At 46.6% G+C, this 24985-nt stretch overlaps 1 protein-coding gene across 41 annotated transcripts in view; it reads right to left on the bottom strand.

Annotated features, from left to right (window-relative positions):
* Positions 1-24985, bottom strand: part of Trpm3 (transient receptor potential cation channel subfamily M member 3) — a 764333-nt gene that overhangs the window by 83330 nt on the left and 656018 nt on the right. For 11 of the 41 annotated variants that reach the window (XM_063249838.1, XM_063249915.1, XM_063249888.1 and 8 more), the window contains 4 exons: positions 17819-17919; positions 16259-16393; positions 12231-12281; positions 3180-3320 (listed from right to left, as the gene is read on the bottom strand). In XM_063249838.1, the coding sequence (XP_063105908.1) occupies positions 3180-3320; positions 12231-12281; positions 16259-16393; positions 17819-17919 (428 nt within the window). Of the gene's footprint in view, positions 1-3179; positions 3321-3484; positions 3605-7316; positions 10986-11060; positions 12034-12230; positions 12282-16258; positions 16394-17818; positions 17920-24985 lie in introns of those variants that run through there. The other 30 variants (XM_063249808.1, XM_063249797.1, XM_063249832.1 and 27 more) reach the window with 9 other exon arrangements.

The raw sequence follows: 24985 nt of genomic DNA, 5'->3' as shown, positions 1-24985 counted from the left end.
AATACGTGAAGCAGGTTCAAAGGGACTACCAGGAAACTAAAAACTCTATCGAAAACTGGCATAACAGCTTGAAAGAAACTAAGGACAGACTATCTGAACTGGAGGGCAGATTTGTAATATGGGAGAATGAAATGAAAAACTTCTTAAAAATAACAAAGAAACAAACAGCAATAATACAAAGACAAGAAGATGATAAGAGGATCCATAACTTAAGAATTAAGAACATAAAAGAAGAAGTAGGGACACAAACAAATGAACTACAAAAGCTACTCACAGAAATAATCCAGGAGAATTTTCCTAATTTAGCAAAAGGTAAAGATACTCAGATGTATGAGGCATACAGGACCCCAGCCACCTACAACCCAAACAGAGCAACACCCAGGCATATAATAATAAAAATTCCAGAAATTCAATACAAGAACAGAATATTAAAAGTGGTCAGAGACAAGAAACAGACCACTTACAAGGGAACACCCATCAGAATTACAGCAGATTTCTCTGCACAAACCATTAAATCACGAAGAGCGTGGGGGGAAATAATTCAAGCTTTGAAAGATAATAATCTCCAGCCAAGAATGAGATATCCTGCACAACTGTCCCTGAAAATTGATGGAAAAACAAGGTGCTTCCAGGATAAAGAGGAACTGGGGGAATTTGCAACCACCAATTGAACTCTACAGAGAGTATTGCAGGATATTCTAAAAAAGAAAAATACAAAGAATCCAGAAATAGTGGCGGGGAGGCCACAATGAATGGAGCAGAGAACAAAATGAAGAAGACAAACTGACAACTAATGACAGAAAAAGAGCTCAACAGAAATGAGGCAGAGAAGATTGGATGATAGGAACAGCTATTTTGGAGAAAATGATGTCTTAATAGGTAATATTGATTTAGTATCATCTTGTTTTGAAGTCTCATCAAGCTTTTGTTCTTCTGTCTCCATTGATCTAAACAGGTTGCATCTTATTGGATTTTATTATGTACGATAGTATAAGCAAAAACTTTTAAAGACAAGGAGATTATACAGAAACCATTGTTCATTTTCTGTTAGTTGATTCTAAATACCTTGTAATGCTGTCATTCTCTTAAATGGTTTTACATTGTTTTGATATATTTAATGCTACAGTATACGAAGTTGTACTCAAGGATTTCAAGGAAAGAGACAATATGGTAACTACTTTTATGTCAGGATTATCTTGTGGTGAAACACTATTCTGCTTAAATGGTTATGTTTTGATCTGCGCTGTTTTGCTGTTATGCCCTCTTTTATCTCAATCTCCACTCCATTATTTACTTTTTTATTTTTATCCTTTTAATTAAGGGAAAAATAAAAATAGCAGGATATATTATAGTAACCCACTTTGACTTTCCATTATCTTGATTTAAAGCCCTGTATTACTCTCACCATCTTGTTTTTGACTGATGTCCCCCTATTCTGCTTTGCTTGATAGTACCAGGTTCGAAAGTTTAGGCAACAGCTGTGAAGATAGTGAGATTCATTATGACACCCATTCTCGATGACTTTTATCTACTTTTGAAGACCTTGGGGACAATGTCTCCAATGTTTTGGTTTTGTCGGTTTTGTTCTTTACTGTTTTGTTCAATTTTATTATAACTGATGATATAAAGAGATAGCGGGAGGCATTATGGTAACCATTATTGATCACCTTGTATTATGCTTTTACATTATCTATTACGTCCACCCTTTTGATTTGATTGACTCTGTTCTGTTAGGTCACATTTGGTTCTACTCCCTTCCAAAAAAGTAATAAGAACTGTGGGAGCAACAAAACCCAAAATGTGTAATTGTCATTGTACAAAAGAGAGGAAAAGAAAGTGCTCTAAACGATATAACTGCATGTATATTTAAGTGTATAAGATAGAAAATGATATCACGAGTTTTATTGGATCATTGAACAGAACTGTTTGCAGTCTCACTGTTGGAATGTCCACTTTACAAGCTTTAATTTTGTGACTTGAACAATTATTTCTAAGATGACAATATGTAATCCATTAACTAGTGATTTCCTACTGTTTATTTTTTTCTGTAAATCTGTATAACTTGTACCCTTTCTCTGCTTTTTTTTCTCCTTAAATAAAATTTTTAAAAAATCAACCAAATCCATTTAAAAACCCATAAAAATAAGGTAGAAACATTAAAGACAATAATAAAAATGTAATAAGAAAGAAAGAAAAATCATGCCCACTTCCAAGTAGAAAAACAATTCTTTTTTTAGTACTGGGGATCGAACTCACAACCTCATGCTTGCCAGGCAGGTGTTTGTGCCACGGAACTGTACCCCAGTTCCTAGAGTAAACAATTCTTAAAATGTTGTCCATGGATTTACTGTGAGATTCCCTGACCCCTACCCTTTCTGGGCTGCATGAGATCCAAGCTCTGTTCATAGCGATCCTAAGATGTTACTGGGCCGTCCTCAAACTGGGATCCAACCTAGGGGTGCTCCACCAAGCTACATCCCAGTGTGTTTTCTTATTTGAGACATTGTCTTGCTGTGTGACCCAGGCTGGGCCTGGATTAGTGGTTCTCCTGCCTCAGCCTCACAAAATGATTGAGATTACAGGATTTCAGCCTACAGTTCCACACAGGACATGTTACTGTCTGACACCTTTTACGCTGGCACGGATGGCGCAGAGCCACAAGAAATAAAAACTGTAGGGTCCTTAGTAAAAGTAAAGGCCTCTGCAAGTACACGTGCTATTACTGTAACTCAGGAGGACGGGGACACAGCCCCCAGAGCTCCAGCGCTGCCTGGCTTCCTGTGGCTGTCCTGCCCAGGAAAACCTCGGGACTGCATTCCAGCCACCTTCTTTCATAGAGTTCCAGTTTTAATTTTTTTTTGGTTTTCCTGAAAGAAAGCTTGGCAGACTGAGGACAGTGATTCTTCAGACTTGGACGCTGGGCAGAGGAGGCTGTCTCTGCAAGTCTGACACTGTTATTTGCCACATTTTAAATTTCATTAAGACCAGGCCGGGAGAGGGCAGAGAGGGAAGCGGGTGAACCACCCAGGGTATGTGTACACCGGGCCCCCGTGCAGTTATTCCCTGTTGCAGACACACCAAAAAAAAAAAAAAAAAAAAAAAAGCAAAGAAAAAATGAGCAGACAGAAGAAGCCAGGAGAAGCGGAGGGGTGACCGGAGACTCCCCAGCCCAGCCTCACCCGCTTGGGTCCGAAGAGGTTGTGGTAGAGTGTCCGGAAGCGCTTGCGGGTGTAGTTACAGCGGTAGGCGCCGCCCATCAGGTACTCAATGACCAGGCCGATATCGATCAGGCTGATCCTGTAGTCTGGGGGCAGGTTCCCCTGGCAGAGAGGAAGGAGACAGACAGACAGACCCAAGAGACAGCGTGGTTTGCTAGGGGTTCTATTGCGTATGTTCTGCAACTACTTTAGAGTAAAATATTATATATATATATAATGAAAAAAGAAACATATGAATGTATTATTATGCTGGTTAATTAATTCACCTTAAAATAGATCCAACCGAAACCTGGATATTCTCGCTTGGAAAGAAGACATAAGTTAATAAGAAGATGCAGTAACCGTCGGCAATAACAGAAAATCAAACTAGTTATTGAAGTCTTCAGCTGGGGAGAGAAAAACACCAGGGTAGCAGACAGAAATACATGGCTAGACAGGGCAAAAGGCTACCATTCCAGGGCCCTGCTGACCCTGACCCAGGCCTGTCACTGCCCCTGGACTGGGGAGTCACCGGATGCTACCCCCCTCACTAAGGAAGACTCCTCCTAGAAGTGAGGCCCATTACCAAGACCTGGAGCTACACAGAACTCAGGTCTTCCTTAAACAAAGCCCCTATTAAGACTAACTATAAAGAGAGGGTTGTTTAGGGCAGGGACTCGGAACAGCAGAAGGATGCTGTATGTGAACAACCCTTAAAGGGAAGCCAGGAGGAAGGGGAGGAACATTTTTATTAATGAAATATTTTCCCAGAATTAAGGAGATTTTTCCACCTTCAGTGTAAGCACTTCTTAAAGACCTAGAGTTATGGTGTAGCTTTTGGTTTTTATTTATGTTTTTGTGTGGGGGTTAGACCCAGGCCTCTGCATGCTGTATCATTTCAAAAAAATAGAAAAATATTCATTATTCCTAGTCCCAAGGGGAGTGCCTTAGGACCTCAGGGAAACCCCTATTCTGTCAGGTCAGGGAGGAGGGGGGGTCTGGGGAGGAAATTCGGGGTGCAGTCCATGTCTGGCTGGTTGCTTCCCGCAGGGGGACAGTCTGAGACAGCAGCGGCTAGGCTCTGAGCCTGGTGCAGGGTCCTGAGAGTTTAAAGGGGTGCAGGGCCTTGGTGATCTTCTCCTGACCACAGAACCATGCAGGACACTAGGTGAGGTTCTGTCACTTTATGGAAGAGGCTCCAAATCTGTTCTGGTCACTTTCCAACTTTGGCAGTATGGGAATCACTTGGGGAATGTGGTGACCGTATCAAGTCCTGGACCCTGCCTGACCTGCTTTGGCGTATTATTGGGCCTCTTGCGTTTTCTGAGCTTCTCCAGGTAGTTTGGATAAACAGCAGAGCCTGGGAGACGGCGGTGCTGCTCAGCCTCAGGCGGCAGGGGCAGCCCGGGGCAGCACCACCTGCACCCACAGAGCATCAGGTGGGAGCCGCTGTCACCGGGACACTGCTGAGCTGAAGGCAGGTTTTCAGCGTTTCTTGCTAGGAACTAGGAAGCTTTGGGATTAGGGTTAGGACTGGTCACTGCAGCTTATTGTGTATAGCCTCAGAGGTTGCTTAGACATTTGCTGTTTTGTGCTATTGGGTCTCTCTAGGTAGGTCTCAGGCTGGACTTTAACTCCATATGTTGCCTAGGCTGGTTCCCATTTCAGCGTCCTGCCCCAGCCTTCCAAGTGCCAGGATCACAGGTGCAGCTGAACTGTATTCGTATCTTGGTATTAGTTGTACTTTTTATAAATAGTGTGTTAATGTAGGCACCCACAATGGTTCTACTGTTGTTTAAAGGTAATACAGTGAAATTAAGCAATGTGGTAAGACCAAGTCTGAGAGTGGTCTTTTGAGGATTATGCTCTCAGTAGAATAACTAAGTGGCCACAGTTAGTTGACCTCTTGTTGGGGACCCCTAGTTCTCTGGAGCAATTTGACTTGAAATGCATGGAATTCTGTGGCGTTCCAGGGGTGGGCATGAAGGGATAGCTACAGATGCCCGAGCTCACAAGTAAGCAATCCCACTGCTGTTCCCTATGCTTCCTTGCTCTGCCAGGGTACACATGAGGCTCCAATCCCTGGGCTCTGCAGCCCCCCTTGGCTTGGGACACAGGGCAAGTGGGGACGGTGTGAAGGGCATCCCACAGGAAGTGGCCTGGAGACACAGCCCCTCATCCTGACATGCTCCTTATGTGGAATGTTAGGTTTATGTCTAGATGTCCCCCAAAGCCTCATGCACTCATTGGCAGGACTTTTGGTAGGTGGGTGGATGAGGCAGGCTGTGGCTAAATGATAGGTAGTGGGTTCTGCTTGCAAGAAGCAGATTGGTGGGACATGACCCGGAAGGGTTTTGCTCTCTCTCTGTTCCCCTTCCCTTCAGTCTGCTTCCTCTCTGTTATGCTGTGAGCAGCTCCCACCACACACCCCTCTGCCAGGAAGAGATGCCTTGGAGTCAGGATTGTGGGCTAAAACATGAGCCAAAAGAAACCTTTTTCCTTAAGTTGCGGTGTTGGCTATTGTGTTCCAGGGCTGAGGGAAGTAAGACCCAGCTCCATCCGAGATCTGAACTGTCCCTGCAGAAAAAGGGTCTCTTCTACCCTTGTACTGTGCTCAGAATTTCTCAGATTTCAGAAAATCTCCTTTGTTAGAACATTATTGTATGAATCTAATTGATTCAGCAAGTTAAGCCATCCTCAGGCAGTTAATAAAGATCAGTGGTTGGACTTTGGTATGCAGAACACAGCCAAAAATCTTCAAGAGGAAACATAGTTAAGTTTTTTTTTTTTTTTTGGTCTTTTTCCTTTTTATTGGTACCAGGGATCGAACTCACGACTGCCTGCTTGCAAGGCAGGTGCTTATGCTGCTGAGCTAAATCCCCAGCCCCCATAGTTAAGTTTTAAGACAGTAACTTCTCATAGAAATTGAGCTGAACTTTAAAGATATTTACTCATATAACTACTTTTCCTCATCCCTACAGGCAGGGCAGCCGGGCCCCAGTTTCGGTAGCTTCCAGGCTTCCCAGACGTTAGGTAAGGCTGTGTAGAGAAGGAGAATCCAGGAAGCAGGATCTGTCTGGGCCAAGCCTCCTCCACACTCACTTCCTGTAAGGAGCCTGGCAGGGCGGCCCCACACTTCCTGTTTTCCTTGGCACTGAGAGGCAGGTGGGGTTAAGAGCCTGGCTTGTGTGTGCTACCTCACGTTCCTTGCTGCAGTCTGTCAACCAGCTGCTTTCTGCAGGGTCTTTGTCCTGCAAAGAGGGCAGAGTCCTGTGATCCCTCGGGTCTGTGGTGCTCAGGTACCACTTTAGAGAAAACCCTCAAAGGATGTATCATGATGCTCTCGCAAGCCAGCCAGCGCGAGTCTGTGAACTGATGCCTACTTTTATTTTCTAGTCGTTTTTGTTTGCTGGGTGCTGGGGATCAAACCTAGGACCCTCGCCCATTCTGGGCAAATGCCTACCACTGAACTGCTCTCAGCCCCCGACTTTTAATGTAAAATTTTTCTAAATGTAAGACCTGGCTAAGAGCCTAATGCCTATTTATTTTGTTTTGAGAAAGTTAGGGCTGAACATTAAATTCTAAGAGGAAGATACCAGTAGTGTCCAATGACCAATACTGAATGGCATTTTTAAAAATATCTTGCAATATTTTTTATTTAAAACTTTTTTGTGAGTACATGTTTGTAGCACATAATGACTACATTAATCCTGGGAAGCTGGTACATGTACATAACACATCTTAACGTTTTTACCTTCCCCTTCTTTTCTCTCCTCTCCCTCCTAAAGATCTACCTCCAGGGTTCTCACTGTCTTTTAAACTCACAGTGATCCCAAGCTGACCTCAGACTCACAGCGATCTTCCTGCCTCAGCTTCCACAGTGCTGGGATTACAGGTGTACATTACCACATCCAGCCGGATTTATACTTTGGGTTGCTCATTTAAGAGAAATCATGTGACATTTAAACTTGCATATCTGATTTATTTCACTTAAAATTTTTGTCTTAAGATACATCCATTCCTGATGGCTATATTTATGTTTTTGAGGTGTCTGTCTGTCACCAGAGGGGGTGTTGTCAGGACAGTAAAATTCACAGTAAGTAAAAATTTAAGAGCAAATAAAGCATTCTTAAAAAATGATTTTATTCATTCAGAGGCATCAAGGGGACATGCCGCTAAGGAAGGTGCTAGCATGCGCTTTTATAAGGTTGATTATTTTAGAACCATTTGTGTGGTCAGATCTTGGCAGGAGGAAGGACCTCTTTACCCACCGTGTCCTCCAGGGCTTTGAGCGAAGGCCACAGGAGCCGGCCTGACTCTATTTGACCACCAGAGGGCACTGTTCACTCGCGCCCACAGCGCTCCACAGCCTTGGGAGGAGGAACCTGTGCTCACAATGGGTGTGTTCCAACTGCCTGCAAGGCCGATCACAGCTATTTGTAGAAACTTTCATGACCAGAGAAATTAAGGGACAACAGCTTTCCAGTTTTTAATAGGAAGAGTGGAACCTTTTCTGGGGGAGGGAGCCATACATGTCATAAAAGGGATGCTGTTGGCAGAGCTAAGGCCTCTTGGAATCGCTGCGTCCTGGGGGCCCCGGAAGCAGGAAGCAGGTGCAGCATTGTGCACCCTGAGGTGCTGGCCCGGTGCTGTGACCTGCGGATGTTTGCTCTGCCCCTCCTAGGGCGACCCCTGATAGCCAGAGGGGACCCGGCCAGTACTGACAAAGACACAGCTGCAGGAAGCGGCCTGAGAGGGGCTGTGACCTGGGCCCTGGCCCCTGGCCTCGCCCATGAGTCTGGGCAGATCGCTTTGTTTCCCATACCCAAGTTTATGTTGTGAGGGTAAGTGATTTGCACATGGCTACTCCTGAGGTCCTGGCATGTCAAAGCTCCTGCTGGGTGATCAGTGCCCAGCAGCTGCTCTGGTTGGGAAAGGCCCCTGGGGTTCCTGAACCCCACAGTCCTCTGGAGTTTGGCTAGCAGGACGGTGGAGGAGAGTGATGCAAGCAAGAGATGGTAAAGGCAGCATGGGGGAGGGGCGTGTTCAGGGCACCCATCTCCTCGGGAGACGGTGACCTGACCCTCACAGACCAGCAGGTAATGTCCCAGCCTTCAGGAGGAGTCTTCCTTTGCTTGGACACTTTTCCATTTGGCAGTTAAACACTGGCGCCGGGGAACCCTCATTCTGCCTGCCTCCTGTACCCTCCCCACACTTTGGGTCATTACATGGGCAAAGCCTGAACAGTGACTGCATTTCCCCTCCACGTTGAGCCACACGCACTGGGCCATGGGGCTCCAGTGCCTCGTGTAGGGGCTCGGCCTGCGGGAAGGGCACAGTGCGGTGACCTGCAACCTGCTTTTATTATTCTCTGACAGACTGCCCTGAAAGTGAGAGCTATCTTTACTGTCATACAGGGCAGTGCCCATCCACGTGTCCCATCTGCTCTTCAGAATGAGCTGCTTTTCAGGCACCAGCCGGTGATATTACTATCAGAGTTCTACTGCTCAGAAACTTTTACAAAACAGTAAGCCTTCAGAACAAAGTTGTTTCCTTTTGATGTGTGAGAAGGGAGAGTGCAGAAAACACTGTCCCAGAACTACATTTTTATATTAAGAGTCAGCCGGGGTGGCCACTCGGTCACCAGGTGGGGCTTGGTGGAGAAGGAGTTGATAGCCTAGCGGGTGGTAGATTAACAAAGCCAGAGGCTGGGCAATCAAGCTTTTAAAGAAGAGAAGGCTTTTGCAGATTGCATGCATTTAGCAGATTGGGTTTATGAAATTGTCCTCTACCAAAGTGTCAGATATACCTAATTTACCCCCACTCTCTCTAGCATGCTACAAAGCTCTGGGTCTTAGCGCCTATGTAGACGAATTTTAAATTATCCCTAATTTCACCACTGCTTCTCCATAGTACTCAAATAGCACCTGTCTTCGGTGGGGGAGGGGTAGTGCAGGCCAGGGAGTCTGAAGTGTTAGCACATTTAATTTTAGGAAAACCACTACTTTCAAACATACAGAGGCACAAACGGAGCAGACAGCTGCTAAAGAGCAGGTGGCGGTTCACAGAAAGCAGGCAGACTCGGGCCGCCCCGGTTAATGTGACAGCACGGTACAGTCAATGGATCTACGCGAGGAAACAGCTGCAGGGGTTGGACCGGCTTACATCAGTTCAAATTTCTGACTGATACTGAACAGAAGCCCTTTGTGACTTTGCTCCCTTGATATAAACAATGTGAGCTCTCCAGACTAGCTCGGGAGCCGCTCTCTCAGTGCAGCTCTGCGGGTCCTGGGGAGCTCATATTGGTGGATTTGAGATTATGATGTTCAGAGAAGCCCTGACTGCCCTCCCTGGGCTCAAAGGAAGTATTTACGTTTACTTTTGCAGACACATTAGTAAACTTAAGGTCTGGATCTGGGTTTCTAAGTCACAAACAGCACCTTGTACCAGAGTTTATAATTTACTGGCTACTTTTTCACAGATTCGGTGTATATATGCAGTTCCCTACAACTGTAAGGAAGGTGGCATGCCTTCCTGAGGGTGTTCCCTATGTGTGAATGCTTTAACGTTTCCGAGATTTTCTTAGCTCTGTAAACCCAGTTTTCAGGGGCTCTGAAAAACTTATTGATTTAATGGCCAGAAGACCCCTGGAACCATTTGAAAAAGTTGCACAGTTTCGCTCCCATTTGCTTTAAGAAATACAAAACAAAAGCTGGATTTTCAGGCTGGCTTCATTCATGTGACACAAACTGCAGTGCGGGTGCTTCGGGCTGCTGTGACTACAGGCGAATCCTCCCTGCTCCCCGAATCGCCCCACCCGCAGCTCTATCGCAGAGACAGCTGGAGTCCGAGGCCCTGGCCCCAGCTTCTCCCAGGGACCGCACTCTCTTTCCCCCAGTAAAACAGTAAATTTCTCCAAGGCCTGGTCCATTTTCTTCTTTCTTTATTACTGAATTAGTAAGTAATGTCACTGTCTTTCTGCACCAGTATTTGGACCTCAGCAAAAAAAATTGTCCTCTTAGTTAACACCCTTTCCTTCCGCGTTCTTAGCCGCCCTGTCATTTCTCCTTAGTCCATTTATGTGCGAGGTATATTTTTAGCTAAGAAACTTTTAAAAACAGAGGAAGAAGCCCGCCCTGAAGATGCTTTACGTGGCTCCCAATAAAACAGCTGATGTGAGCCAGTGGAGAGGCCGCTCAGGGGATTTCAGAGAAGGGAAAATGGTCTCATGAAGCAGATTCCTATGGGACAGAGATGCTAATAAGGGCTTTTGATCATTTGTACTCCAGGAACTCTATCTGCAAAAATCCCCTTGAAAATCTGGCGAGATTCTCCTGCTGGGGAGAGCACGTGGGCCTGGCTGGGGGACCCGCTGGAGGCTTGGGCTGGCTCGCAGCTGGGACCCAGGCTGAGGCCCAGCCAGGCGGCCCAACCCAGACAGACACGGCCAGCTGGCCAGGCCAGCGGGTGGCGGGGGAGCTGCTTTAGGACTTCAGAAAAACTCAAGACATTTGGTTGCCTGTGAGCAGCAAAGGGCTTGGCAAAGAATACACAAGGACTGTGTTCCGCTAATCCTCCAAGTTCAGGTTGCAGAGAGTTTAAGCCAGGGTTAAACAAAGCTGGAAGGCTTGGAGGAAAGAGAAATGGGTTTGTGGAGGGCCAGCAGACACTGTGGCTCTTCAGGGACAGAGGAAGGGATGATGGGACCTTGCTGAAGTGGTGGCTGAGGTGGCAGTGCAGCTTGCCTAGCCCATGCTTCCTTGCTCTTCAGAAATTCAAGACAACACCCTCCAAAAAAACAAAAACAAAATTAAAAAAGCCCCAAAGCACAAAACACCTCTGTTAAAGTCACATGGAGATGGAAGAAAATCTGCAAGGGGCAAAAAAAAAAAAAAAAAAAAAGGAAGGGGGTATATTTTTAAAAAAATATCCTTTACACATTGCTATCAAAAGTTCAGCATATTAAAATAGATAAACTACAAGCAGCCCCAGGGCCTTTGCTTCACCTTTTGAAGAAAAAATTCAAAAATTATTATATCATACCTGAGGTCAGTTTGTACTTTTTTTTTTTTTTTTTTTTTGCCACTTGGTAACTTTCTCTAAGTACATCCTGTAGACTTCACTGAAGACTTGTTACCAACTGCTGATACTGTGTGTGTGTGTGTGTGTGTCTGTGTCTGTGTATATCTGAAGTCCTATGCAGTTCAGTACCCAAGCTACTCTTGAAAGAGACTTGAGGGGCAGGAGAGAAAACCGTTGGCTAAGATAAACCATGACCTCCCACACCTCATTCTTCTTCTCTTGAAATAGAAACCCTGCTGACTTAGAGGTAGTGACACAATTCTGCTCCCAGAATCTGTGAAAAGTGAATAAGCTAAGATGAACCGTGCTGTGCACCTAATCAGTCTAACTCATACCGCTCCGATCCTGCTATTAAAGAGCTGAGCTCGAGTCCTCACGCCTCACTGCCACCTAACAGTCCTCACCGCCTGGCGTTTCAGCTTCCTCATCTGTGAAACTCAGACAGTTGCAAAGCTTTGTGTTTTAATCTAGTGAGATGCTGGGTGTGAAAATATATTCTGGAGAAATAAGCGTTAGGAGCCTGGCGTGCAGGTGTGTGCCTCAGACCGGTTTCTCGGAGTCTTTGGGGGCTGCTTCCCAGCACTCTGGGAGACTCTGCTCCTGGGGTGAATGCACTGGGTGGACAAGGCGCCCCAGCCGGTGCAGGGCATAAACCCACACAGAGGGGGAGGGCGGGGAGCCTAAGCGGCGCCATCCAAGTGCACTGTGTCCAACGAAAGCATCAAAACCCTGGCGACGGGAGGGAAAGCCACAGCTGCATTGGAAGCAGAGGTGTCAGAGTTAGAAGGCGGACAGACAGACGGACAGACGGACGCTCGCACGCTTGCTCCACTGGCTCTGCGCAGGGTGCTGGCGGGGACCGGGTGGCTCCGCAGCTCATGCAACACATGCGCTGTCTACCCAGGGCGAGCAGCAAGCCGGGCCTCCGGCCGGGGGCCAGAGGTTTCTTACCTTTTTGACATCCCTGACCAAGTGGTACAGTGTGTTTGAGGGCCCGTGTCTCTGAAAACAATAAAGAAGAATCAAACAGTTTTGCCAGTCAGGGGCCCTGGCCAGCAGGGCAGGAGGGTTCTAGCTGGTAGAGGGCAGTTGGTGACGGGGCCCCTTATTCTAGCTGCTCAGCTGACCAGGCTTTGCTCAGCACAGGCGCAGGCAGGAGTCAGAGTCCTATTTCACCAGGATCATGTGAGGGTGATGGTGCCTGCTTCCTAGGGAAGCCGCTCTGCGGGCCCAAACCTCACCGAAGGAGGTGGTTTTGCAGCCGGCAGAAAAAGGGGCCAGTTTACCCACTGGACAAACACCTGGACGCTTCCTCACTGTGACCTCTTTATTTCCCATAATCAATGAGAAAGTGTCTCAAAATAAGCACTTGGCTGACTTTGTCTGTGAAGGGACAGATAGAAGCACTTTAGGCTCACTGGACTTTATAGGTTGCTCCCGTCTGTTTAAAATGCAGTACAGTGAAAGTAGCCATGGATTTGTCTTGTTTTGATTTTTTTTAAATCGGTACCAGGGATTGAACTCACTACTGCCTGCTTGCAAGGCAGGTGCTTATGCCTCTCAGCTAAATCCCCAGCCCTTGTTTTGATTTTTTAGAGTTTTTTTTTTCTTCTTTCCATTACTGGGGCTGGAAGCCAGGCCTCGTACATGCTAGACAAGTTCTCTGCCACTGAGCTACATCCCAGCCCTGGCAGAGATTTTATGTAAACCAGTAAGCTTGGCTATGTTTCAATAAAACTTTATTCAGAGACTCCAGAAATTAAATTTTTTCCTATAATTTTAATAAGTCATAGAAGGTCCTTCTTTTGATTATTTCAATAATTAAAAAAAAAACAAAAAAATTGCTATGCTTAGCTCGAAGATGGTACAGAGGTGGATGTGGGCTGGACTTTGTTAGTTTTCCAAAACCTGGTTTAAAGAAAAAAGCTAGGAGTGGTTTGGGAAGAAGAGGACCTCAGGGAAAAGACTTGTGGGCTTGAGATAAGAGTCAAATGAAATAGATGCTGGTCTGTTGTCTTTCTGGAGCAGGAATGCTAGCTAAAATACAGGACGCCCCATTAAAGGTGAATTTTGCATTCTATGCCCCACACAGTGCTTGTGGGTACGCTCTGCCCTCCGTACCCGTGAGACCTGCACCCTTGGATTCTACCAACTGTGATTGAAAATATTCAGAGAAGAAATGGCATCCGATCTGAATGGACGCAGGTATCTTCTGGCCATTATCCCCTCAAAGAAATGGCATAACTACGACTTTCACACCATTTCCACCATGTCAGGAGCGTGTGCAATCCCCAGGTGACCTGCGGTGCACAGGAGGGTGTGCCTAGGTCATGCTGCTGGACCGCTGTACACGAGGGACTTGAGCATCCATGGGCTTTGGTATTTGGGGGCACCCTGGTACAGCTCCCATGCGGTGACAGAGGGACAACTGGACTTAGATTAGATAATCGGTCACTTTGTATCTGACCAAATGTGACCACCCCGGCCTGTGTGTTTATTTGCTAAATCTGGCAGTCTTTGGAGGATTTCAAGCAGCGATGGTGCATCCTTAGGCAGTGTTGTAACCTTTTAAGTATTGCTGTGTGCTGCCTTGACCACCTGGCCATTCAGGTGTGCTCATTCAGCAGGACACCTCCTCCCAGGGGATGCTGTGCCCTGTTGTGACTGAAGCTGCTGACAGGTCTGAGCTCAGAGCTCCAAACCTGGCTCTGCTGCTGACTGTTCGGCATGTGCACAAGCTAGAGAACTGAACAGGGACTCAGTTTTGTCATCTCTAAAATGGAATAATAGCACTTCATGCAGCAGAGCTTGAAGATTGAATTATGCCATGTTTATAACACCATTAAAAAGGCACTTATTCAATAAATGCTAGGTATTATTATTTTTATTACTGTGCCGTAAACCTTCTCAACGATCTTCCAGGTAATACCACTAGTTGTGTGGAGTGATGACATCTACCAGCATTTCTTTTTTTTCTTTCTTTGTTTTTGCTGTTTTGTTTTTTTGCTTTTTGTTTTTGAGACAGGATCTCACCATGTGGTTCAGGATGACCTTGAACTCATGGCAATCTTCCTGCCTCAGCCTCCCGAGTGCTGGGATTACAAGCATGTGCCACCATGCCTAGCTCCTACCAGCATTTTTTTTTTTTTTTTGGTCTTTTTGAGACAGGGTCTCACTGTGCTGTCCAGGCTGGCCTTGAGCTCACTTTGTAGTCCAGTCTGATCTTGAACTTGCAATAATTCTCTTGCCTCAGCCTCACGAGTGCTGGGATTACAGGTGTGAGCCACCATGCCCAGCTACCAGCATTTCTGAGTCTAGAATTTTTCTATTTCTTCCATTTATCACCAGTCTTTCTGATGAATCTCTACTGTCTTAGTTGAGCTATGCTACACTTATTTATTTCTAATTGAAAATGCCACTACCATAAGCATTAGTGTGTTGAGCCAAGAAAAATCTACGGAAACTGGGTGTGGTGGTGCATGCCTGTATCTCAGGTCCCGGGGGGCTGAGGCAGAAGGACCCAAAGTTCAAAGCCAGCCCGGGCAATTTAGTGAGAATATCTAAAAATAACAAGAGAAAAGGGCTGGGGGTGTAGTTCAGTGAAGGATCAAATACAGAAGACCCTGGGCTTGTCCCCAGGCCTGGTCCCCGGGCCCGCCGAACCCCAAAACTATTTCAGAGAAAACAGAACGAGGCAGAGCTAGATGGGTCTCATCTGATACCCAGCATCAGCAAGAGCCGGGCCAGCTGGCTCTGGCCTGCCCTGCTCTGTGTGGGTGTGTGTGGGGCGGGGGTGGGGGGGGGCAAAAACTTGTGTCAGATGAGTGGAGACATGATTTCTGAGATGGAAGCTTAGGCTGAATGCTGGTTTCTTTCTTTGACAGGAGTTTTGTGACCTTGACTGAATCACTTCTTGGCCTCTGCTATGGTTTGTACATTTGGGCATCCACCTGATTCATGGTCAGCTTAGTGCAGGAGAATTAAGAGATGGGCCCCCCTGGGGGGGGAGGGGTGGAAGGGCATGAGGGCCCCCATCCTGCAAATGGAATTGAAGTCTGAAACGAAGAGGCTTCGTGGCTGGCTGAAGTAGGGCATGCTTGTAATCTTGGCACTCTGGGGGGCTGAGGCAGGAGGATTGCAAGTTCAAGCCCAGCATGGTCAGTTTAGTGATTTTTATTTTTATCAAAAACAGAACAAAAAAAATAGGCATGATGATGTAGCTCAGTGCAGAGGCCCTGGATTAAATTCCCAGTACTGGGGAGAAAAAAAGGTAGGAGAGAGAGAGACAAAGACAGGTTCCAAACCCTGGGTCCTTCGTACTTCCTGCCCTCGCTGCTCAGGAGGACACACCGCTCATCTCCAGCAGGGGGCGCAACTCCAAGGTGCCGTCCTGCAGCTGGAGCTCGGGCTCTGGCCAGATGCTGAGCCTGCCTGTGCCTTGATCCTGGGCTCCCAGCCTCCAGAGCGGTGAGCCACACGTGTGTGTTCCTTACATGTGAGCCACCCCTCAGGGATTCTGGGATTGCAGCACCAGTAAACTAGCAGTTTCCTTACCTATTAAAAGGTGGAAAACAGTGTTCTTTCCCTTTCACTGGCCCTGCTCTAAACAAAACAAAGAAACTATTCTTTTGCAGGAATCCAGGTGCCTTTAGCGCCCTCCAGGGTCACAGAGTAAACCATGTTCAGATTTCCAGAGCCTGGTGGTTTTGTGTGGAAACGTGGGAACAGAGTCACCAGGAGGCCATGTGACTCTGGAGGGTGGGGTTGAGAGCTGAGCAGTTAGAACAAGTGGAACCTTGGTGAGCTGGCGTCCTGAGCGTACGCAGCACCAGGGAGTGGATGTGAGGACGCATCCATGCATTTTCAGGGGAGATGGGAGGAGAACCACAGGCATGTGGGGGCCAGGAGAAGGTAAACAAAACAACAGCCACGAGAACCACAAAACAGAGGACATACAAAGTGCCTTAGCTTGGCCCTACCGTATTGTACAATTCCTCTAGTCTGGAGATGGTGAGAAAACGGTGCATGCTTACTCCATTCTCTATGAGTAATTTCACAAAATCCACTCTGTCCAGAACGAGGGCATCCAGCATGGCTTGCTCCAGGGACCCCACCTGCAACACAAGTCACTGAATTGGTCCACCCTGGTTTCCAGGGGTGCAGGTCCTCGGCGTTCTCCCAGACGGCTTAGGAATGGACACCTGATGTCTGGTAAACGTTCTGCTCATGCAGGGACAGCTGGACTAGCCTGCGCACAGCACCTCTGTGGGGATAGTCACAATCCCTCCTGTGTTGGGGCATTTGTCTTTGGAAACGAAAGCAAAGGATTTTTAGGTCCCAGATCTATTCCTTTCTTAGTCACTTTCTTTTTTTAGAGCCTGAGAAGGCTGCAAGGGGTGACAAGGGTCCTTCCCTCGAGATTCCCTGTCCATCCTTCTCCAATGACAGTCAGATGCCCAGGTAGGCACCAAAGGACCGGCATCAGCGATGGCAAAGTTTTTAGAGACCAAATCTCCAGACCGCAGCCCCAAACCCACTGATGGAGCACAAGGCACCAACACTGCTGTTAAACCTGAGCACTCAGGTTTTAGTTTAGCAAAGCTAATTCGCACGCCAGCATCTTTTGTCTTAAGAGAGAACACCCATGCTATGGGTTCGCCACAACCGACCCAGATAGATGCTGGAGTCCTGTCCAGATGGAGGCTGACCGGTTCCACTTATTAACTAGGAAAATTAAGAAGCTAATTTTTGGATTTGACACTGGTTGGAATTTGTATTTAATCTCTTTCACAAAATTTTCCCAGCACCCAGATTCCTTGACCAATAATTCCACGCTAGTGCTCCACTACCTCAGCATGAAGGCTGTGGTCACCCTCAGGCAGCGTCCCCTGGGAGAGGGAGAGTGGAGAAAGATCTGCCTGTGAGCGGTGGATTCCAGGCGCACAATCCAAATTGCAGGCCCCAGGCCGCCTCCCGTACCTGCTCGCCTCTACCACCCCCTGGCCTATTTCCCAAGTTTTTATTTTTGGTACAGTCAGTTGAGGGAGACAAACAGGAGCAGTTATGTAAAACCCTGCACCCTGCGCGTTGTTCTGTGGGAGAAGGGAGGACCTGAGCTCAGCCCCCGAGGCCAGATGGAACCTGCAGACTGAGCTGCTAATTTTGCACTCTGACGCGTGACCCAGCCATGCACCGGCGAGGGCCACCCTTTGGAAGCAGCAACCTCTTCCTTTTGCCCGCCTCAAAGGCAATTAGGAACCTTCAACTCCTTTATTGCTTTTAATTCATACAATCAAGGCTACTGGCAGAGATGGAAATGTACAGCTATTCAGAGGAGCGATTAACAATAGTGCCCACCAGGTGGCAGCATTTCTCCAAGCATGAGAAGCGCTCCTAGGCTCGGAACTGTGTACGCACAAAGGAGGATTTTTTTTTTTTCCCAATCCCAAACAAATTTCTCCAGCCACTTTCCAGGCTCCTGAAGCAAACACCCTTGCCCAAGCAAGTGGGCTCTCCAGGGGTGACGACTTATACTCTACCGGCCACTGTTGCCCATAGATAAAAATCTGGCTGCGAGCGATGTCCACTCTGTTCCAGGCCAAAGCTAAGCTCAGCTGGTCCGGGGCTGAGGCGTTGGCTCCTGCGCACAGAGAGATGGAGAGAGAAGCACAGAGAGAAAACCGTGATCAGCATTTGGCGAAGAAGGCTCACTCTTCCTGCCACTGACCCAAAACAGCACCTTCCTCTGTTCTCCCCCAGCCGTCAAAGAGTGTCCCCAGCCCTATGTGGTAGCAAAGGGCTGTAATCCCAGCACTCTGGGAGGCTGAGGCAGGAGGATTGCAAGCCTGGGGGAGCTTAGTGATTTACCAAGAACTTGTCTCAAAACAAAAACAGAAACAAATAAATGAAAGACAAAGGCCTGTGGAAAATCACCACTCTGCAGCTGGGCTGGTGAGTGCGTGGTCCACCGGGCAGGAATCTTAACCCTCAACCCATGGCTTGTACTTTAGCGAGATCCTGGGTGCTCAGGGCTTCAGGAGCGCTGCTCCTGCCCCGACACGCTTTGCTTCCACTGGCCAGGCTGGTGTCGGGGCGCTCTGGTGTGTGTTTTGCATGGGCAGTGGTCTGGTCACCTCTCCACTGAGGATGAGCCAGGAGGCTGCTGGGGGCCACACCGTGGCTCGGGTCTACACTGATTTGTGGATGGGAACTGTGCAAGCCATTTTCTAGTTTCTCCCTGTTTTTTGAACTCTGCCTAGGGCTGTGTTGTTCCGCGTGGCTGTTTAAATTTATTAAAATGAACTGAAATGAAAACTGTAATTCCTTCACCCCATTAGCTGTGCTTCAGCACTCAATAGCTAGTGAATCTGAACCCAGAGACAGGATTCTCTCCTTAAGTAATTCCTTCCTTCCTGTGGCACAGGGGATTGAACCCAGGGCCTGTGCACTGAGTTGCCTCCTTAGTGTTTCTTAAAATTTAGACACAGGATCTGGCTAAGTTGTCCAGGCTGGGCTGGAACTTGTGATCTTCCTGCCTCAGCTTCCCAGAGTACAGAAATTACAGGTGTGAACCACCACACCAGGCTCTGGCTTCTCTTAGGCATGAAGAGTTGGGAAAAATGTTCTTTAGGTGAGTGCTTCTCAGATCCACACGTGTGTAGATCTAGCCTGGAGGACTTAAGAACACCTGGCTCCCTGTGTCCTGCCTCCAGAGTCCCAAAGCAGCTGCCCCAGCCCTAGCCAGAGCCCCAGCTCCTGCTCCAGGGTCGCCCCTGAGGACCAACTCTCTCAGGCCCTGTGGGGTTACGTTCCCTTCCCAGGTCAAAACTTTTTGGTACCACTGTCCACACATTGCGAATCATAGAGCTGGAGTAAATTGATTGTGTTTGGTTTTTACATTAAGAAACGAAAAAGACAAAAAAAAAAAAAAAGAAAGAAATTATTTATCTTTTCAGATCCTAACGGAGACTGTGACCTCACACCCAGGTGACTGTAATTAACAGCTGATAAACAGGAGTGTGTCGAGCACCAGCCGTATCATCAAAGGCTGACTCAGGCTGCATCTGGAAAGAAGGTATGTGATGCCTTCCTTTCTGTTTTTTCCCCCCTTTAAAAAATACATTTTTAATTTTAGTGGCCCACAGCCAGGGCTTGGACTGTTGGGGGTGTAACCTGAGAGGGATGCACACGCGTGTGATCAGATCTGTGTAACTGGTGTACCCCGCACCTCGCACACTTCTCTTTCTTTGTGTGGAGAACGTTCAAAACCTCTTCCTTGTTTAGTTTGAAATATGCAGTTAATTGTTCTCAAGCACGGTCATCCTGTTGAGCCTAGGATCCGGGAAGTTTCTTCTCCCGCCCAGCTGCTCCCCTGTACCCATTAATCCTCCTTTCCCAGTATCCCTTCTTCCCCTGGGACCACTCTTCTGGTCTCTACTTCTATGAGATCAACTTTTCACCTTCTCTGTGTGGGCGAGGAATGCAGTGTTTGCTTTTTGGTGCTTGATTGATTTCATTTAATAAGTGAACTATGCTAATCCCATCCTTGTGGGTGTACATGCCGTGACTTCATTCTGTTTTCCACTGAGTAGAATTGTATACATATCACACTTTAAAAATCCGTTCATCAGCTGGTGGAGATTTGGGCTGATCTTGCATCTTGCCAAGTGGGAATAGTAACACTGTGCACACGGGAGGCAGGCGCGTCTCTGACACACTCATTCTGTTTTCTTTTATATGTGCCTTGGAGAAGGATCGTTGGACCCTCCGACAGTTCTGTTTCTGGTTTCCTAGAAAGCCGTGTGTTATTTCCACGATGGCTGCACTAACTGCAGACCCAGAGCCGTGTGGGAGGGTCCGCCTCGCCCTTAGCTGGTCCCTCGGTGTTTGCTGATTTGCCATAATGGTTTATTCATTCTCTGTGCCTTTTGCATATCACAGCGTTGCCTGCTGCCCGAATGGTAACAGCAGCACAAGTCTGAACACAAACACATAGCAAGACGCAGGGACAGAGCTCTAGGTGAGCTACAGGCCTGAGTGTAACAGGTAAGTGTCAAACAGTGACACCTTGATGACACCTACCGAGACGATGAGTCTTGCCTTTTCAAAAACTGAAAATATATCATTCAAAACTGGCCCCGAGGGACAGAGTGGATCACCACAGGGTGACTGATCGTCCTGGGCTGCCTGCGTCCTGTGAGGTGCCTCGCTCCTGAGTAAGCTGGATGGCGGGTCACCCCGTCCTCCACTGTGGTCACTCACTGGAACTTCCTGCAGAGCTTTGCTATGCTCAGGCCTGGGACAGTCCTCCCTTGGAGAGTCGAGTGCGGTAGGTCCCAGGAACTGCAGGTTTACAAAGCTCCCCAGATGGTTCCACTAGGTGACTAGGTCAAGATCGAGAGCATAGACAGTATTTATTCATTCATTTTTCACTCATTTGTTGTTTCTTTCACCAGTTTGCATATTCAAAGATACTGATTTCACGTGTTCTCATGACAGGCACTGTGGCAGTTTGAGGACAAGCTGGATAAGATAGAATGGTTTGTTCCTAGCGCTTACAGTCTGGAGGAGAGATCTCTGCAGTTTCACACACCATCGCAAGCACTAGTTCCCCTGCTGTGTATTTATCCAATACCTTCTGTTCCAGAGCTGTCTGGGCGTTGGAAACTGACAGGACAGCTATGGTCACCCTCTTCAGAGAGCCTACCTGCTCCTCTTGCTGGTCAGCACTGGGACAGCAGATAAACCAACAAACACTGTACTTCAGGTTGCATAAGAGCTAGGAAGGAGTAGTGTCCCCCTGGGGTACGCAGCAGTATCCACAGAAGTAAACCAGTGTGGCAGGTGTCTGCAGTAACCCTTGGGCCAAGATGCTCCCTTCAAGGAGATGGGATCCTTGAACAGCCTCAGGGTGCAAGGAGCTGAGCTCTTGGGGCAGCTCGCTGACCTGTGGGGTACACAGGGTTGAGAAATGCCTTGAAGGGTTGAGGTGGATCTGGACTCCGTTTGGATCCTGATTTGGATTCCGGATGTCTATCTGTATCAGCACTGCTTTCCAGGCTGGTGCCCAGTGGGTGTGAAGACCTTTGGGGAGCACCTTTCTGGGCACTGATACCAGGGTGGTGTGATAGTGGCCAGGGTAGTGGGGAGCTGCTCTGGTGGGATGAGGGATAGGAGGCTCTCCTGAGAGTGACAGCAAGGCTGAAACTTAAATGACCAGAGAAAGATAGCATGTGAGGCTGTGTGTGTATGTGTGTGTGTGTGTGTGTGTGTGTGTGTTGGCAGGGTTCCAGGGAGAGGAAACAGCATATGCAAAAGTACCAATGTGGGAATGAATGCAGGTGGGTATTAGATGTACAGTTATGGTTTCTCTTTTGCAGGAGATCAGGGAGGCTGTAAGTGCATACATAATAATCACCCAGGGCTTAAGGGGTTAATTCACTGGACAAATACAATAAAAAAAAAAGCAATAAGCAAAGGGGGCAGAGCATGCAGATGGGGAAGTGACACAGCCAAGTGTATCTGGAAAATTCTCTGTGGGCCTGGGGTCCACTGTCAAAAGCACAGCGCTTGCATCAGAGAACTCATAGTGACAGGGAAGAATTTCCCTTCATCCCGGAGGCCTGGGGAGATCACTAGACTCTGTCTTAGAATTGGTGTGATCAGGTTTGTGTCTCAGACAAATCACTCTGGCAGCACAGTCTGCAGAAGAGACTGTAGGGGAAGAGTAGCCAGGAGGGTTTCACAACCTTCCAGGAAAGCGACACTGAAGACCTGAAGCAGTGACTGAGCAGGAAGCAGATCTAGGGAGCAGCGCTGCTATCCTTGAATGGTGGGGAGCAAGGGAGCAAAGAGAAGTGATCCCTTGACTTCCGGTTGGGAGTTGGGTGCATAATGGCCCAGAAATGCAAGAAATGATGCAAGAAATAGAAGATAAAACCTTGCTTTTTGAGAACAGCAAAATTTTACTTTTTTCTTTTTTTGAGACAGAGTCTCACTATGTTGTCCAGGCTGGTCTTATACTTTGTGATCCTTCGGCCTCAGCGTCCTGAGTGATGGAATCATGGGCAGCTAAAATTTCACTCTTGACTGCACTGAGTTTGAGGTACCCTGTCTTTGGGCATGGAGGTTCAGAGTGGTGAAGCAGTCGGGTCTGGAGAGGACATTCAGGAAACATCAGCATGCAAGGACAAGAAGAGGATGAAGGATGGATAACTGAGTAACAGTGATATCTAAAATAGGAGAGGAAAGAAGTCGTTAGAAAAGAAGCAGAGAGATAGGAAGAGAACCCAAGATCATGTGGCCTAAACTGTGGAAAGATAGATTGTGTAGGCACCAGGGCAAAGTCTGCAGAGAGAGCAGAAGCTCTGGTTTGGATGTTGAGTGTTCTACAAATGTTCCTGAGGTAACACTTGGGAAAGATGGTGGAAATTTGAAAACACATTTTGTGTTAGGTTGAGAGATGGTCCCCGATACACACCAAGTGCATTCCCAGGAATCTATATATTATCTATGTTTGTGTTACCTTACATAGCAAAAGATACTTTGGGAAGGTGACTATGTGGAGGATTTTGAGATGGAGCCATTGTCCTTGGCTATTTGGTCACAGGAGCCCTTATAAAGGTGAGATCGGGGATCTGAGTAGCAGGAGACAGGACAATGAGAGCAAGAAGTCAGATCAAGGCCTGGAAGGGGCTCTGGACCCGGGAGGAAGTGGCAGCCTCTTGAAGCTGGAAATGCAAGCAGATGATTCTGCCTGGATCTCAACTTTCAACTTCTGACCCCTGACTCACAAAATAATACACTTTTGGTGCTCTCCATCACTAGGTGCGTAGTGACAACAGTCATGGTGATAGGAAACTCCAAATACTGTGGTAGTCAGAACATCAAGAAAGAGTGGGAAGGGAAATCATACGCATACTCTCTCTCCTTGCCTTCTCCGTAGCCTCAATTTCAGAATGTGAGATTATATCTTTAGTATTGGACTTTGTGCAGTTAAGTGTGTTTATACTTCTATTACCAGTATTTCAATTTATGGTCTAAAAGTTTTTGGCTATGTTAAGAAAAAAGCACAGCTGTTTTAATGAGTTAAAAAACCAACCGATTCGACCTCCAGCCTTCTTTATTCACCTCTCAGTTTCTTTTGTTGCTAATTTCTACATTGTTTTACCAAGTAGGATTTAAGTTTCTGTCTGTTACTTACAAGGCCATATTTGTTATTTTCAGAGTACATTTATATTCTGGTATCAATGGTTGCAGTTAGCTCTCTGGCTGACACCTCTTACTTAGTAGGTTCAGTTGTGCTGTAATGGTTTTTTCCAAGAACGATGTGTGAGGACAATATTGCCAGCATTCCAGAAAGTTCTGAAGTTCCTTAGCATCTTTATGTTTGGATGACGATGGTACAGTATAAAATCTGTTGTTCTGTTGTCTCCCAGTATTGAGCGACACTGTAAAGGTCACTCAAAGGCCAGTTTGATTTCCTCCTTATAGAGACATGATTATTTTGCTTGGTGTCACAATTGTGCTTTATTTTCTTTAAATATTATATATCCTAATTTTATTTATAAGTATTATTATATATCCTAATTTTATTAGGATATATCTGAGCATGATGATTCTCTGTTACTTTTACTAGGTCTAAGGTAACCCCTTTCATACCTAGATCATGTTAAACATGTTTTAAGGGAAAAGTCTCTAAATTGTATTTTAAAATTATGTAAGTATATTTAAAATTATCTGTTTCAGTTCATTATTTGAGTTTCCTTTTTGGAGACACCAAATACACTTATGTTAAATTTCTATATTGTCATATGATTTCTGTTTAATTCCAATTAATTCTTTATTTCCACTTTATTTCATTTCTGTTTACATTACTCCTTCCTGTACTCTGTCCCCTACACTGGGTTTTCCCAACATTGCATCTTGCATTGTTTCTCATTTTATCTGCAACTCTGTGATGCTTTTATTTCTTCTCTCTACTTCATTCCTAAAAGGTGTTTACATTTGATCTCTTGCTGCCTTAGCTGCTCATACCTGAATTTTATCTCCAACTTTGAACTATTTCTGCACAGAATGCTTCATCAACATTCACAAAATTTAAACTCCATAATAAAGCATTTGCAGTGGTCTCTCCCTAAGCATAGCTTCATTTTCTGCAGTCACTTGAGGTCAATCCTAGCCCAAAAATATTAAATGGAAAATTCCAGACATAATCAATTCATGAATTTTAACTTTCATATCTATCCTACCTCTGAACCATCTCTGCACAGTGTGCTCTTGCTGTATATGCTACCTGCCCGTGACTGTCTCCGTATTATAGCCTCTATGTTCAAATAACTCTCAGTTAATGATGCCCCATGGCACAAGAAAAGTGATGCTGGTAACTGAGACACACTAAAAAGAAGCTGTAAAATATTTCCTTTAAGTGAGAAGGTGACAGTTCTCGTTTTAATGAGGAAAGAAAAGATATCTTATGTGTGTATGTTTTAGGATAGGGTCTCACTGTGCAGTGCAGGCTGGCCTGGAATGAGCAGCAATACTCCTGCTTCAGCCTCCCAGAGACTGGGATTACAGCTGTATGCTAGCATGCTTGGCTAGGAAAAAATATATGCTGAAGTTGCTAAGATATATGGGAAGAAAGAATCCCCCATCTGTGACCTTGTGAAGAAGGGAAACCAAATTCACGCCTGTGTTGCTGTTTTATC

The sequence above is a fragment of the Cavia porcellus genome, unplaced genomic scaffold, assembly GCF_034190915.1.
Source record: "Cavia porcellus strain 051 isolate PalLab524CR breed Dunkin Hartley unplaced genomic scaffold, mCavPor4.1 scaffold_1, whole genome shotgun sequence".
NCBI classification, from domain to species: Eukaryota; Metazoa; Chordata; class Mammalia; order Rodentia; family Caviidae; genus Cavia; species Cavia porcellus.
This window is presented reverse-complemented; position numbering and strand designations above follow the sequence as displayed.